General features: G+C 46.6%; 1 protein-coding gene across 20 annotated transcripts in view; it reads left to right on the forward strand.

The window, feature by feature from the left end:
- NAP1L4 (nucleosome assembly protein 1 like 4) overlaps window positions 1-13,366 on the forward strand; it is a 51,019-nt gene extending 37,653 nt beyond the window's left edge. For 10 of the 20 annotated variants that reach the window (XM_063644999.1, XM_063644997.1, XM_063645007.1 and 7 more), the window contains 4 exons: window positions 2,063-2,085; window positions 3,174-3,293; window positions 6,020-6,049; window positions 6,514-13,366. In XM_063644999.1, coding sequence (XP_063501069.1) covers window positions 2,063-2,085; window positions 3,174-3,293; window positions 6,020-6,049; window positions 6,514-6,654 — 314 coding nt within the window. In that variant the 3' untranslated portion in view covers window positions 6,655-13,366. The remainder of the gene's footprint in view (window positions 1-2,062; window positions 2,086-3,173; window positions 3,294-6,019; window positions 6,050-6,513) is intronic. The other 10 variants (XM_063645023.1, XM_063644983.1, XM_063645014.1 and 7 more) reach the window with 2 other exon arrangements.
- The last annotated feature ends 1,391 nt before the right edge of the window (window positions 13,367-14,757 follow it).

Genomic DNA, 14,757 nt, shown 5'->3' on the forward strand with positions numbered 1-14,757 from the left:
ATTGTAAGAAACACAAGTAGTTGGGACTTTCAGTTTTGAAAAACATCGGCAGAATCACAGCTTGGAAGCTGCTGCTTTTTGTTTATTTATTTATTTTTAAAATTTTCCTAAGTGGTAAAATAAAGATGAGACCTTTGAGCTAGTAAAGGTTGACCAATTGATTTTAAGAGTAAATTTCTTGGGATTTTTTTCATATAATTTCCTAATCGTGAGAAAATGTGAAGGTCAAGCGACTTGTCAGTGTTAAAATATCCATATTCTCTTTAGTTTCCACGAACTAAAACATAATTTGAAGTTAAGAGATGCCAGCCCCTGCTGCAGATAATCAGTGAGTGTTTGTATGTGGGGCCACAGGGCGGATCTCTTCTCTAGTCTGAGTGGTTGATTTTTTGATTTTGTCTCTGAGCTTAGCACCCTTATTTATCAAGCTACCCTTCAGAGTTCAGTCCATTATTTTAATTGTGATGCCTATTTTCTGCAATTAGATTTTGAACCTAGAAGATGCAAATTTATACGGTTTGGGGAATGAGAGCAGTCATAAATTTAGATATTACATTTCCTTTTTTTGGAAGATTCATTTTAGACACTTGGGTTGGGCATACTGGAGATTGTGAATTCACCGTGAAGAAGGGAGGCTTTAATTTCTAGAATCACTTTGTGTAGGAAGTTTTCTTAAAACTGATTTAAAAATAATTTTTAGGATAAAAATGGAGTTGATAGTGGACTCAAGGGAATTTTTAAGTGTTTTTTTTTTAGGTTCTAAAACTTTTAGGGGTATGATGGTTGCACAACTCTAAACGCACTGAAAGTCATAAAGTTGTACATTGAGTGTATGCCTTTTAATGGTATGTAAATCCCATCAATAAAGCGACTTTTAAAGTAATCAAACACATAATACCAAATGGTAAGTGCTTTGAAAAACATTGAGGATGGCTACGGAGTAGGTAATGGGGTAGTGAAGGAACAGACAAAATGGACCCCTGTGGTGTGAAGTGAAGGAGGCATTGGCTAATGAGTCCAGCTCCTTCTTTGTCCTTAAAACTACAAAGCCAGTCCAGAAGTCTGAGTGCTCAGAGTCCTTGTGCTGATTCATGACCTGGGCCAGAGTGCCCTGGGGAGCATGCTGCTCTAGCATTTAGACACCCAGCCATGTTCCTAACCCATGTCTTAAAACCCCAGGCCATGCTAGCACACTGAGGCTTGGGAACTCTGCCTCACTCATGGGTGGTGTTTACGCAGCCAACATTCATGTCTCAGCAGCAAACAGCAAGTGCTGCCAGGGTTGTGGCCGCTTAATGGGAAGGGAGACTCAGAGAGAAGAGCCCAGTGAAGATTGAAAAGGCAGGTATGAGACTAAGCAGAGTAAACATTCAACTCCTGATGAAGGTCAGGGTCTTGTAGTAAATGTTTCTGAAATCAGGGGGTTGGATCGTGTACCATTTGAATGTTGCATGGCTTCATTGAGTGTGGTTAGAAGTCCCTGTCTGTCTTGGTGTGCTTAGCTTGTCTGAGCATCAGCTTTTGCTGAGGAGCTGTGCCACTCTACGGGGGCCACTGGTGGGCATTTCAGCACTCTCCAAACAGATAGAAATGCAGTTTCTGTCTCACTGAGTTGCAGTGCCTTAGTAACACTCACAGCTTATAAGGCTTAAGGACTTTCTCTTTCCTGCACCATCATGTATAGTTCTGCAGGACATGAGTTAAATTTCCCCATGAAGCACAAATGCACTGAATGGACACAGCCTGGGGGCTGTTTGCCGTTCCTCCTGTTAATATATTAACCCTGTCAAAATGATTTTCTCAAGCTTGAGTGCCAGCCCATGGCACATGATGGAGGAGGAGAAGGGAGGGGGGCATAGAGGCACTCAGGCCAGCTTCAGAAGCGGTGGATGGAGCTTGCAAAGATGTCTGTGAGGAGATGCAAGGCTTTGGGGATTTCTATTAAACCTCAAGGTGAGAAATGTTACATTTTGTCTACCGGCACAGTTTCCTCCTGTGTGGGCTTTAAAATTCTGGAAGTTGTCACTGTAACTTAAATATGTTTTGTCTTGTCTTTTTCTAGCATCCGGGGATGGAGAATCACTGGTAAGATACGTTGTTAATAGTCTTATTTTCCTATTGAAGTCTCTCTTGAGTGAATGTCTACGTGTCTCCTTGTTTAAAAAAGTCCAGTCCTGGCTGTGTGTGTACTGGGTATGCCAGTAATCTTAATGCTTTGGGAGGCTGAGGTGGGAGGACTGCATGAGTCCAGGAGTTTGAGACCAGCCTGGGCAACATAGCACAACCCCATCTCTACAAAAAATTAAAATCAAATAAATTAGCTGGCCGAATGTGGTGGTTCACTCCCGTAATCCCAGCACTTTGGGAGGCCAAGGTGGGTGGATCACCAGAGGTCAGGAGTTCATGTTCTGGTCAACATGGTGAAACCCCGTTTCTGCTTAAAATACCAAAAAAAAAAAAAAAAAAAATTAGCTGGACACGGTGGCAGCGCCTGTAATCTCAGCTACTTGGGAGGCTCAAGCAGGAGAATCGCTTGAACCCGAGAGGAGGAGGTTGCAGTGAGCTGAGATTGCACCACCGTATTCCATCGGGCGACAGAGCAAGACTTCATCTCAAAAGATAATAAATTAGCTGGACATGGTGGTGCACTGTGTAGTTCCAGGGTCGCTGGGGCCCAGGAGCTTGAGGCTGTAGTGAGCTGTGATTGCACGACTGCACTCCAACCTCGGTGATAGAATGAGACCCTGTCTCTTAAAAATAAAAAAATCCATTTGTTTCCTAAAACTCTGGGATTAATTTGAAATCATTACACATCTAAGTAAAAGTATGTGTTTCATATGTTGATTTCAGTAGCAAACGTGTAGTGCTTTAATACTGCCTGTTTCCCATATGTTAGACTCATACCCCCTACTCTGGGTGACACCTTTGGACAAGTCGTGGAGCTATAGGGCCCTCACTTCCCACTTTCTCTGCCATTTTGCTTCAGTAGCTCTTTAAAGCTACTTAAAGTTGTTTTAAAGGGGCTTTGAGTGTCTAGTGGCTGTCCCCCAGCAGTGCAGGAGTTTGGTGTGTTAAGTAAATCAAAAGTGAGGGGCTGAGGTTTGGCTGAGAGGGGTGAAGTGAATGTTTTTATCCCATTAAAATGAGTTAACACGTGGGTTTTTCCTCCTCAGGATGAAGATTCTGAATTCACATTAGCCTCTGATTTTGAAATTGGACACTTTTTCCGTGAGCGGATAGTCCCGCGGGCTGTGCTGTACTTCACTGGGGAGGCCATAGAGGATGATGACAATGTATGAGGCTCGGGGAAGGGGGGCTCCCACCTGGGTGCTTATCTCTGTTGGTGCAGAGTGGCCCTGAATTGTGGCTTGGGAAACCCCCATGCCTAATCTTTTTATTACATCATCAGCCAGATATGTAGTCCAAGCTGCTGCCCTTGTTGTGGGGGGAATATGCTTGAAGAGGAGAAGTCTGAGGAACAGAGCAGGAAAAGCAGGTGTCTGCGAGGCAGTTTCAGAGGTGATTGCCAGTTTCCTATGTGAGCCCTGCCTAGTGACTCAACAATATTCTCTAAAAACCTAAGCTTCAGGGAACTTCTAAACACAGGGAAAATCTCTTTCATGGAGGTCTGGCCACAACAAACATTGACAGTGGACTCATGCTAGCCTGGGTTCATCAACCCAAAAGAAATAGAAATTCCTGAACTTCTATCTAACTAGGTAAAAAGGAAAAAAAAGAAACCCGTGCTCCCCAAGAAAACAACAAGATTGCATGTCACTTTCCTTTCTGGGCTTGAGGGAAGCCAGCTCTTCCACTGTCAGAACTTGCGGGCACACAGCCCAAGTACCGCTTAGAAACTCCCATTCTCACCAAGGCTCAGGCAACTTCAAGTCTTCTTCATCTGTGGAAAATAAAGTTTTGTTTTATAGAATGTTACTGGAAGTATGTTCTAGATGATATTCTCTTTCTTGTGGAGCTCTTAGGTTTTGTGGCTGCACTAGGTTTCTTTTCTTAGAAGGTCTGGTCTGTTGGGGCTTCAGACAGGGTGGCAAGAGCTTAGGTGGGTTCAAGGGCCTTAGCCCCCTGTGGCAGTAAAGGCCAACATCTCCTCACACCTCTCCCATTGTACTGAGTTCCACCAGTGGGGAGAATAGGCCAGCGTGCTCTTTATCAGCTGTTAGGTCTTAGACTGTTCATTTAACTTCTAAAACTCAACTTGCTGGCTCTCCCTAGGCTGGGAGGTGGTTGCAGGTCAGGGAACATGGACAGTCAGGTAGCTGCCAAGACATAGTTTTATGGATTCTAGACCAGCACTTTCCAGTAGAACTTTCTCGTTGATGGAACTGTCCTCTGCCTGCTTGGTCCAGCACAGTAGGACTGACCACTTGAGGACTTGAAATATGGCTGCTGAGACTGAAGAACTGAACATTTCATTTACATTAGTTTAAGTTTAAATAGTGAGCTAAGGGCTAGTCGCTACACATTGGAAAGCTTATCTGAAACTTTTTTGATCATACACCCGTCAGTTTAAAGGACTTGAATATGCATGTGTGCTATTTGCTTACTTATATGCAGTGTCTGTACTACTGGTGAGCACTGTGCCACATTTGCTTATAGTAAATGTGCATTTCATTCATAATACGTTCAGCACAGGTACTACTGATGAGCAGTGTCAGAGGCTAGAAGTGCCAGCTCAGATTAGACTGCTCAGACTCGCATCCCCATTCTCCCTTTAGTAGCTCCACCACCTCCTTGAGCTTCAGTTTCCTCAGCTGTAAGTAGAGCTCATGGTGAAGACTCTGGTTACTTGTTAAGCCCTTAACATAGCACCTGGCACAGAGCAATGATTCAGTAAGTGTTGGCATAAAAAGTGTTTTACTAATGTTACATTCTAGACTGTACCCTAACACTAGAAAGTTGTTGGAGGAGGAGGTGAATGTGGGAACCCTGGTCTTGTCTTCTCTGCACATGGCAGCTCCTGCTCTGCCCAGGTGGGCGATGCCTCTGGAGCAGCCCCTGTGCACAGCCCCTCAAGGGCAAAATGCTGTCCTTAGAGCCTTGGAATAGGCCCTGGAGCCTGCTTGAGGCTCGTTGGGATCTGACCTGAAATGGAAGATTATTAAGAAGTCTTTCCCTGCCTGATGCCAGTTAGGATCCTTAGAGCGAAAGGGCGCTGCATTGTAGTCACATCTCATCCTGGCTGCTGCGTGGCGCCAGGAGGCTGTGCAGACTGTGTGAACTCCACACCAGCACAGTAGGATCCTTCTAAGTTCCATTGAAGTTGGCTCTAAGGAATACATGGTGTGAGCTCAACAAAACGGGAAATGTTGATAAATGAAGCTGCATTTTCATATACTACCCTCGTTATGCAACCAGTAGTGATAAGGTGGTTTTGCTTTTGGTGTAAGTCTCATGTTTGAAACTTGATTTTCAGTCTGACCAATGATGTCTTTGGATGTAGGAGAAACTGATTCAAGACAATTGACTAATGGTGGAGGTTCGCCTTTGAGCACCTTATTGATCACTTTAAAGATTAAACACCAAAGTTTTAATATATTTCTACTAAGGTTTCTTTTCCCTTTGTATGAGATGTAAAATGATACCCAGACTCCTGTATCCAGTAACGTTATGCTACTGGTTAGATCAGCCTTGTAAAAAAATTAAGGAAAGCAAATTCATCGGTTTACAAAAATCTTTTCCTGTGTGCCTGCTCCTTGGTGTGAGAACAGCCAGGGCAGAGCTGTGGTGCCAGGTTCCCAGCTATGTCCAGTGTACACCCTGGCTGACCAGCGTCCTATCCTATTCCTTGTTTTGCGTGACTTTCAATTTCCTGGCATGCTTTTAAAATGCACTGCACACAAGCAAATGGCTCCTCAGCCAAGCGAGGCCCAGCAGGCAGCGTGGCTGGACTTTCTGCTCCTCTTAGGCTTGGTCAGTGAGTCACTTGATGGGACTGGTGTCTTGGGCAGGCTGCTGTCATGTTTTGTAAACCTTAAAATGTTTTTCTGTGTTTTTCCAGTTTGAAGAAGGTGAAGAAGGAGAAGAGGAGGTAAGAGACAGGTTTATGTGGTGCCACTTACTCCCTGAAGTTGTTTCTTCGGCTTTCTCTGCTTGAAGGTTATGGACTCACAGGGCTGTGTTATACCCATTTTTTGTGATGCTGTCTTTGACTCTCACAACGTTCTTGAAACCACTAAGCAGAAATGCATAGCAAATGCTGTGACAGTTTCCATCCTTTTTGACCCTGCAGTTGGTTCATGAAAATGTATCTTAGAAAATAATCATTTAACAAAATCTACTTTTTCAGAATTTTGTTTCTTTTAGGGCTCTCTGTGAGAACAAAAAGATACCTAGAAATAATTCTAAGTGTCCAAAGGAAGTGATGAGTCACTTGTGGGTAGCAGTAATTGATTTCCGTCTAAGGCAGTGTTTTGCTTCGTGTGTTTGTGGATTGTGAATGCCACGAAAGTTTAAATGTTGTCATTCCAGCTAATTCTCACTTTTTAAATATAGGAATTAGAAGGTGACGAGGAGGGAGAAGACGAGGATGATGCGGAAATTAACCCCAAGGTTGGTAACTTAGGGGCCACCCAGACCTACTTATTATGCTGCAGTCTTAGACTTTCAAAAATGTTCCCCACTTTGAGGCAGTAGTGTTAACAATATTCATTATCCCCTAATTAGAAAGTTTAAAATGTGTCAGAAAAATACTGGAATGATTATTCAGACACTGTGTATATAATTTGAGTGTTGAGTGTGCATATTCAGTGGAAGCTTTTCCAGCTGTCTCAAGCTGTGTCTTATTTACATAGACTCCTCAGTAGAGCAACTTGACTTTCCAAATGTTTCATTCTTTTAAGGTAAGGTAATGATTTAACCGACAACATAAATAAACTTTTCTTTGTGAGTGTTTGGAAAAGGTACAAAGAAGGGACTTTGGGGCTCTTTTTGTTAAGGAACAGAATAATGGGATTGTGGGCATCATTTGACAGTTGCACTTGAGCTGAGCATGCCCAGATGATATGTCTAGATATCTCATATGTCTCAGATAATTTAAAATAAATTGGGAAGGTTTACTAAAGAAAACTGAGTTGAAAATGAGTGGGCAACCCCATTAATTTTACCTGCAAATTTAGATTTTTATTTGTGGTCTCAGAGTAACTTAAATCAAGGTACTTTGACCATTTGGCACATTTTAAAATCAGAACTGCTTAAATGTCATCCTACATCATCATAAGAGTTTCCTCTTGAAAAACACGAAATGTGTAGTTCACTTGCCTCTTAAAATTAATTATATTATGGGCTGTCAGAATACTAACGTTACCTGGTGTTTTTGTAATGTGTCTCTGTCCGACTAGACGTTTTTTGCTTGTTTTTACCCTTGTTTTTTTTGGAGTGTGCACTAAAAGCTGTCAGTGTGATATCCTGGCTTTGTCATCAGTTGGTTTAAACTGGCTATTTCCATGAATGCATGTTCACAGTTGTGGTTCCTTCAGGGAAGGGATGGGAGAAGAGCTTTTAAAACTTTTTTGAGAATGTGTCTTACAAAGACTACTCTGGGAATAATCAGCTCATGGAAATGTTCATCTTCTAAAGTTTGGCCTGTTGATGTGGGAGGACTGCTGAAAGTGTACCTGTGCTCAGCACCGTGGTGGTGGGCAGTGAGGGCTGTAGGAGATCAAGGCCTGGGTCTGCCTTGCGTGCATCACAGTGTGGGGACAGGGAAGGTGAGGGCTGTCAGTCAGCCAGTGAACAACGTTGGGTGAATAAATGCTGCCCATCACTGCTCTGCGGGGTGTCTGATGGACCCAAGGGCCATGTGTGTTTATTGGGCCGTGTTTCCGCCTTGTGGGTGCTGAATGGACACTTTCAAGGTTGCAGTTGTAAAGCAAGGACTGGGGACAATTGGCAGGGCCACCTCCTCAGACTCCGTGTACAGCTGCCTCTGTCCTTGTTGCACTTGTCTCTCCCCCTCCCTGTATTCTGTGCCTCAGCTTCTCTTTTCCTCCCCTCTGTTGTTCTGCTTTCTTCTGTCACCTTGGAGAACCTTGAGTCTCCGTTCATGTCCCAGGTTTCTCAAAGAGCATTCTCACCAGCCATTATAGAGAACATGATGTGGTGGATTACACATGCTAACACCCCATGAGACCTTTGATAAACGGTTTTGTTGGTTGGGGGAGAAGGGACTAAAAACATGTTCAGGCTAATGGTGTGAATGAAGTTCAGAGACGGCCGGCCGGGATAAGGCCAAGCCTGCTGTCCCTGTCACATGCACCTTCCAAAGAGATGGGCAGTGTTAGAGTCTGTGCAAGCAAAAGAAAACGAGGAAGGAAGGGAGGTTTTAGTATTGGGAGCAGTCTGATAGAAGGGAAAATCATGCTTCTGCCCATTTTGAAAGTATGATCTAGTGTTGAAGTTGTTCACCCCGAGTTCAGTATCTTGCAGCCCTTTGTATCATGAGAAATTGTGGCCGTTTCCTCCTGTATAATTTTGTGCATTTCATTTTCTTTCATGCTGACAGTTCCTTTCAATTTTTTTCCCCATTTAGGTGTAATTTTTGTCTGTTAATCATTCATACGTTTCTAGGTAAGGTGGAATTCCATTCATACCTAACTTCCAAACTTCTGATCTATACTTTATACAATGCATTGTTTTTACTTTGAATAAAGAGGGAGTTGCTGTCCAGGTACACTCACTGTGTCACAGGTTTGACATAGGTGTCTGTTACATGTACTTTTAAAAGCAACGAACCAAACGTAGATTTGGTCCCTGCTTTCTGAGCCCAGTGTTTCTTGCTAACCAAGTAGCAAAGATGTAACTTGGGTGTTATTTTCATTGCTGATGGTACTGCTTTCCATCAAGAGGGCCCTGGATGGTCAGCAGTCTGCACGGTGGCACACACAGGCCACCATAAGCAAGCAGTCCTTGCAGAGAGCATAACACACTGGGCTGTCACAGCTGTGCTCAGAACACACACTGTGTCACAGGCAGTTGAAATTGGCCCATTGTCATTACCAACACATGTCTGTTGAATATCTATACTTTTTGAATTCATGTTTTGTGCAGACCAATAGGTACACAGAGGGGTAACAGCTTTTACTGCGCCAGCATTTTTTATCTGAAATGTTAACTGGCATCTGTTTTGGTGTCAGCAGTAAAAAGTACTGTTGTGAGGTTGGTGCTAGTTGAATGAAGCAAGAACCAGTTGTAGATGAAAGTGAGTATCAGTAAGCCTGGAAGCTGTTTCCCACCCCACTTTCTTCAGTCCCTGTAGCTCTGCCCTGTCCTGGAATGCTGACAGGAGGCCGTAAGTAGACAGAGGCCCTTGCCCGTGATGAGACCTGTTCATTCGTAGCACTCTTGGGATGTAGTGGGAGAAACCAGAGAGGTGGGAACAAGAGGTGCCGTGAGGAACCCCACAACCATAGCAGGGCCTCTGCATGCCGGGATAAGTAGGCACTCCGTTTTTAAGGGTCTCGTCACGGAACATCAGCATGATCCTGGCGGCCCGTAGACCACATGTCCTTGAGGTCTTAGCACCACCGCCTCCCTGTCTTCCTCATGTAGGCTGCTTTCATGGGAAACTGATGGTACATAGGGCGGATGCAGCTCTTGGAATGATTTTGTTTTCCAGGGCCAGGTTTGAGAATATGCCTTTATGTTTAAAATTATGTCTAGCTGCCGTTAATTCCTGTTGTCCCCGCATGTCTGAAGAACTTAGCCACTCTTGTTCCACCTGTACCCTCACCCACTCCTCCCAAGCCACCCCTCCCACGCCACCAGCTCTTTTGAAGAGAATCCTCAATGCGTGCCACCTATCCGTATTTCAGTATGCGTCCCTGGAAGAGAAGGGCAGGGTGTGACAGCAGCAATCCCCGAGGAGTGTCACACTGAGGCCACTGCCTCTTCAGCCACAGGGCTCTGGGCACTTGGGGCTTCTTCGCCAGTGCAGCTGTGGTCGAGTGTGTTTTAGTGGCATGTCTTTGTTGCCTTTCTTAGGTCGAGTGTTATCTGTTAAAACCCCACCTTTTAAATGGTCCCATGAGAGATGAGATTTTTTTCCTATTAGTTGGTACCTTTTAAAATGCCAGCTCCTCCTCCCTTGATAATCTTAGCATCGATTGATGACTCAACCATCATTAAAATTTGTGACATGAGATAAAGGATGCTTCAGTTTGGGAGTTTAGGTGTAGTTTTTTTTTTTTTTTCGGCATGTATCACAAGCTAAAAACAATTGGTGTCTCTCATACGTAAAATTCACTTCTAAAACTCCTGTCAGTCACTTGCAGAAGCTCCAGTGTGCTGTGTGAGCACCAAAGCCTGGCAAGGGTGGACCACGTGCTGCCTGCCTTCCCAGAGGGGGCTGTGCCCTCAAGGCGCAAGGGAGGCAGCTTTTCCCAGAGTCAGGTACATGGCCTACTCCCCTCCAACAAGGCACTGGGTCATGACACCGGTCTTGAGAGTCTGTTCTATGCGGACTCTATTCCCTCTAGCAGTCTTCACCCAGTATATTGGTTTTATTTAGAACAGATGAATACTACATTCTGGTGGTTGAAAATACTTATTACATCATTTCTGCAACTTAGGATAATTTAGATTTATTTCTGGTTGAGCATTCCAAATCTGGAATCCTCCTGTGAGCATTTTCTTTGTCTTGGGTTCCAGATTTTGGAGTATCTCAGATTTGGGATTTGGGATGCTCAATCTGTGGTAGGATAAATTATAAAATCCTGTGTATGACATGACATAGTATTTGCATTATTTAAATGTACATAAAGATGGAGTCTGTTACCAGCCCCAGTCTTCCCCGTCCCTGCACAGCTCCTTTACTGACCTCCCATTTTCTAGGCGAGTCCCTTGGTGGAGGCACACTGTCCCACTCCTCCCCTCACTGCTCCAGCTCGGGGCACCCTGCATCCCCCACACTCCTAAGGCCAATGGCGCAGTGCTTTTGGCCACTGCACTGGGCCACCTTCGGTCTACCCTTGAATGTCAGATTGACATGGCGAGGGTTTTTGGTCAGCCTCGTTTTGTCTCAGCCAGGCTTTTTGGGCAGCCTCTGGGATGGCTGAGATTGGGAGCTTAGACCAAGGTTCAAGGTTATTGATTTTGTTTTTTGCATCTTTTATACATATTTTTTTGGCCATCCCTTAAATGTGGTTTCCAAAAGAATGAACTGTAGCCTCAGCTTATACCATGGAAGATGTCATTTATGGTAACCCAGGGATCTTTTTGCCCCATACGGTACAAGTTCTTAGGTTCCATAGGTACGCTGGATTAAGAGCAATTTGTAATCTTAGCCAGAAATCATAGATTACAGGTTCGTAAAGTTACTAGCTCAGAAGCATTAGCAAGATCGTGATGTATTTCTTAGGCTATTGTTGGCCTCCACACAAATTCATGGAGTTGCTGGATGTGGTTTAAAGGGTACAAGATCTCTGTGTTAGATAATATTGGAGTTAATCCATTCCTCTGGGAGGGGAATCATGTTTCCCGGATGCTGTTACTGGAAGGATAGCATTGCCCCTTGGTGAGACTGTTAGGAGAGTGAGTGACGGATGGAGCTCTTGGGAGCGGCAGCTCGTCATTTGTTGGTGCAGTACAGGCCACCATAAGAGGATGGATCTGCCGGGGTGCTCCCTGGTAGTACAAAGAGCAGGAACCCGCTAGAGGAGAGATTTGCTTTCCATGAGCACCAAGGGTCTGGCCTACCCCGAGACAGATGTGCCCTTGAGAAGTGAGGACTGTTGGCACCAAGAGGGGTTGCCTCCGCAGTGGCCTTCCTGGGTGAAGCTGCCCGTGTTGAGCGCACTGTGCTCTGTGTGGGCAGGGGTGCTGGCTGCTTCCCAGCCCTTTCATGGGCAGCCCCCTGGAGCTCCACCACCCCATGGAGCCCCAAAACCCTCCTGCTGAACATGCCATGAGTTTGAATGCTTCAGGGCATACCTTTAAAAACAAAATAAGCAGCCCTGCTTTGACTGCGGGCGTAGGGGGAGTTAGCTTTGTTTTTGTCACTATTTTTAAAAGTATATTTGCAGTAACCATTTTTGTCAATGAGAATGAACTCATTCAGTCTTGGCTTTCGTTGTTGATTGGAGCTAATTGGTGAATGGAGCTGGCTTTGCTCTCTACAAGCCTTGTCTTTTTCATTGACAGAAGGAACCCAGCCAGCCAGCGGAATGCAAGCAGCAGTAGGAAGCGGAGGCGGGTGCCTGGCAGACCGGCTGTCGGGACTCCAGGCCTGTGGGTGGGGCCTCGGTCCTTGCCGCAGCACAATCCCGTGGACAGAGCTTACTCCATCTAACTCGTTTTCAAGTGCATGATTTTCACTTTCACTTTTCCTTTTTCCTTATTATTTTGCTTAACTTGTACAGTGGCAACTGAAATGCATTTCAGAAATAGGAGGTTTCGTCCAGCACCCTCTGCAGCCTTGGTGCCTGTAGCTCTGGACTTGCCTGGGCCTTTCCCTGTGGGAGGGCCCTGTAGACCACATCGGGGTGGGGTGGGGGTCACTTGGCAAAAGGGCCGAGGTCTGGTGATGTGGTTCCCAGGATCTAGAACCTCTCCCACCCCTCCTGCAGTTGGACTGAATTCTTCCTTTTCATCCGAAGAAACCCACTTGCCGTTTCCAGCCGCTTAATCTGCTGAGTGTGCAGCCTGCGTCACCTGTTGTATGCTTATCATCTCAGAAGGGCTGTGTAGAGTAGGGCCGTGTTCTCCTTAGGATGTTGCTTCTTGATTTTTTTTTTTTTTTTAAGGGGTGGGTCAGGGTTGTGACACACCAGCCCAGGTGAGAGCTGATGCGGTTCACCTCATATTTATTTATCCCTTCTTGCCTGTGAGGACTGCGGCTTTTTGCTGTCGCTCGTCCTTAACATTTCTGAACCACCTTGGTGACCTGAGCAGGAAGATGTGCCACTTCTTAGCAGGAGCAAGGCCTGTGTGGAAGAAACGCTGCTCCCTGCCACCAGGGCTGAAGATGCGAGCCCGTCCTCACGACGCAGGCGCCACCCTGCTGCCGGAACTGGGTTTCGGCAGTCTTCTCCAGTGAGGGACTGGGCTGGGAAGTCCTGCGTTTCAGTTGAGCGTATGAGCGTCAAGTCCTGCTTTCTCAGTAGCCCCATTGCTGGGCCCCACCATTCATCCTGTCTGAAAGTCCTGGGTTTGGTGTGACCGCTTGGCGGCTGGTGGGTGGGGTTTTCAAGTAGGTGACGGCGCTCTCCGGCAGCCGGGGATGGCCGTGTCCGCACTGACCAGGCCTGTGGAGAGTGCTCAGCCTAACCTTAGAACACATTTGTAACTGAATACAGTGTTTTCAATTTGTACAGAATAGTTAGAATATTCTATTAAAGTTGTGAAACATTGAGTCAGCACTGTGCCGTGTGGTTCTTTGTAGGGGAATGTGGTGGGGAAGCGGGTGGGTGCCATCTGGCTCCCTTCCGGTGGCTCAGATGTGCTGCACACCCTGTTGGGCTCTGTTGAGCCCTGGGTATTGGTGACTCCAAGACTAGTTGTACAGCTTACTTCTGAGGCCTTGAAAGCTCAGTTTGAGGCAGAGGCTGCTATAGCCACCACACTACACCTAAGTCGCTGCTGTATGCAGGCAGCTTCACTGTGGGCCCAGGGAAAGACTGTTCCTGCCCCCAGGAGGGAATCATTTCTTAGAGTTAGTGGGACGGTGCCTTGTAGATCCAGAAGGCTCCAAGAGGAGAGCTTCCTGATAAAGCCCATGTTAGGTCTGTGCTCTCTGAAGCTTTTCCTGGTATCTCTTCCATCCACAATGAGAGGAGGCACTCCACTCAACACCTGCCGCACCGGCGCTTCCTGCCCTGACCGTGGGAATCCCAACCTTGGCAGTGCCACCTGGTGAATGAAACGCTGTCATGAGAAGGCAGCCATGGAGCTGGCTCATTGCTCCCCCACGTGGCTGGCCCCGCCCTGCTGCCTCCAGCTCACCCATGGGCTGCCTTCTCTCGGAGCAGCAGGAAGGGGAGGTGCAGGCTGGGAAGTGAATGCTTGCAGCATACCCCCAAGGGCTGTGGAGCCTGACGTCTGCTTCCTGCACCTGTTCCTCCGTCCCCATCCTGTGAAGTACCTGGGGGAGCTTGGTCTCAGGCTCCCCAGCCTCAGGGTGGCCCCATGGGTGAACAGCACTCTGGCCTTACTTGGTCTGCCCAGGGTCAGACCCCATAATCCAAGGGGCATGTGCCATTTTGCAGTGACCCACCCCTCAGCTGCGGAGACAGCCCTGCACACTGCCCTGTCCACTGGGTGCCCAGAGTGCCTTTTTAGGAAGGGCTCCACAGGCTTGGGGAGTGCCCTTCACTACCTAGCTGGGTAGTTTTAGTTCAGATTTGCACTTTTAGATCAGATTTGCACAACGAGGGGAAAGGGGATGTTAACATTGTGTCTTCTGGGGGTGGGGGTATCTGGATTTTCCCTTTTGAGTGAGAAGAGTGTGAGGACCCTGCACCCACCTGCGTGTATCCTTCACAGAGCTGAGTTCTGTGTCCCCCACTGAGTCTGACCTTGGGAGTACATGGTTCGTGGATGCTGCCGAGTTCCAAGGACATCTGGGCGCAGGACCTCAACGTGAAGCCTGGGGCGCTGTGGAGGCCCGAGGGTGCAGGCACCTGGTCTCCCCCAGGACCTCAGCACCTCTGGCCTCTGTCACCCTTGCATGGCCGCTGTGTCCTGCCTGCACCCCAGGGTCTCAGAAAAGGGAAGGTCATTCTCCAGTGGCCAAGGAGCCCAGGA

This window comes from Symphalangus syndactylus, chromosome 1 (assembly GCF_028878055.3).
Source record: "Symphalangus syndactylus isolate Jambi chromosome 1, NHGRI_mSymSyn1-v2.1_pri, whole genome shotgun sequence".
Classification (NCBI taxonomy): domain Eukaryota; kingdom Metazoa; phylum Chordata; class Mammalia; order Primates; family Hylobatidae; genus Symphalangus; species Symphalangus syndactylus.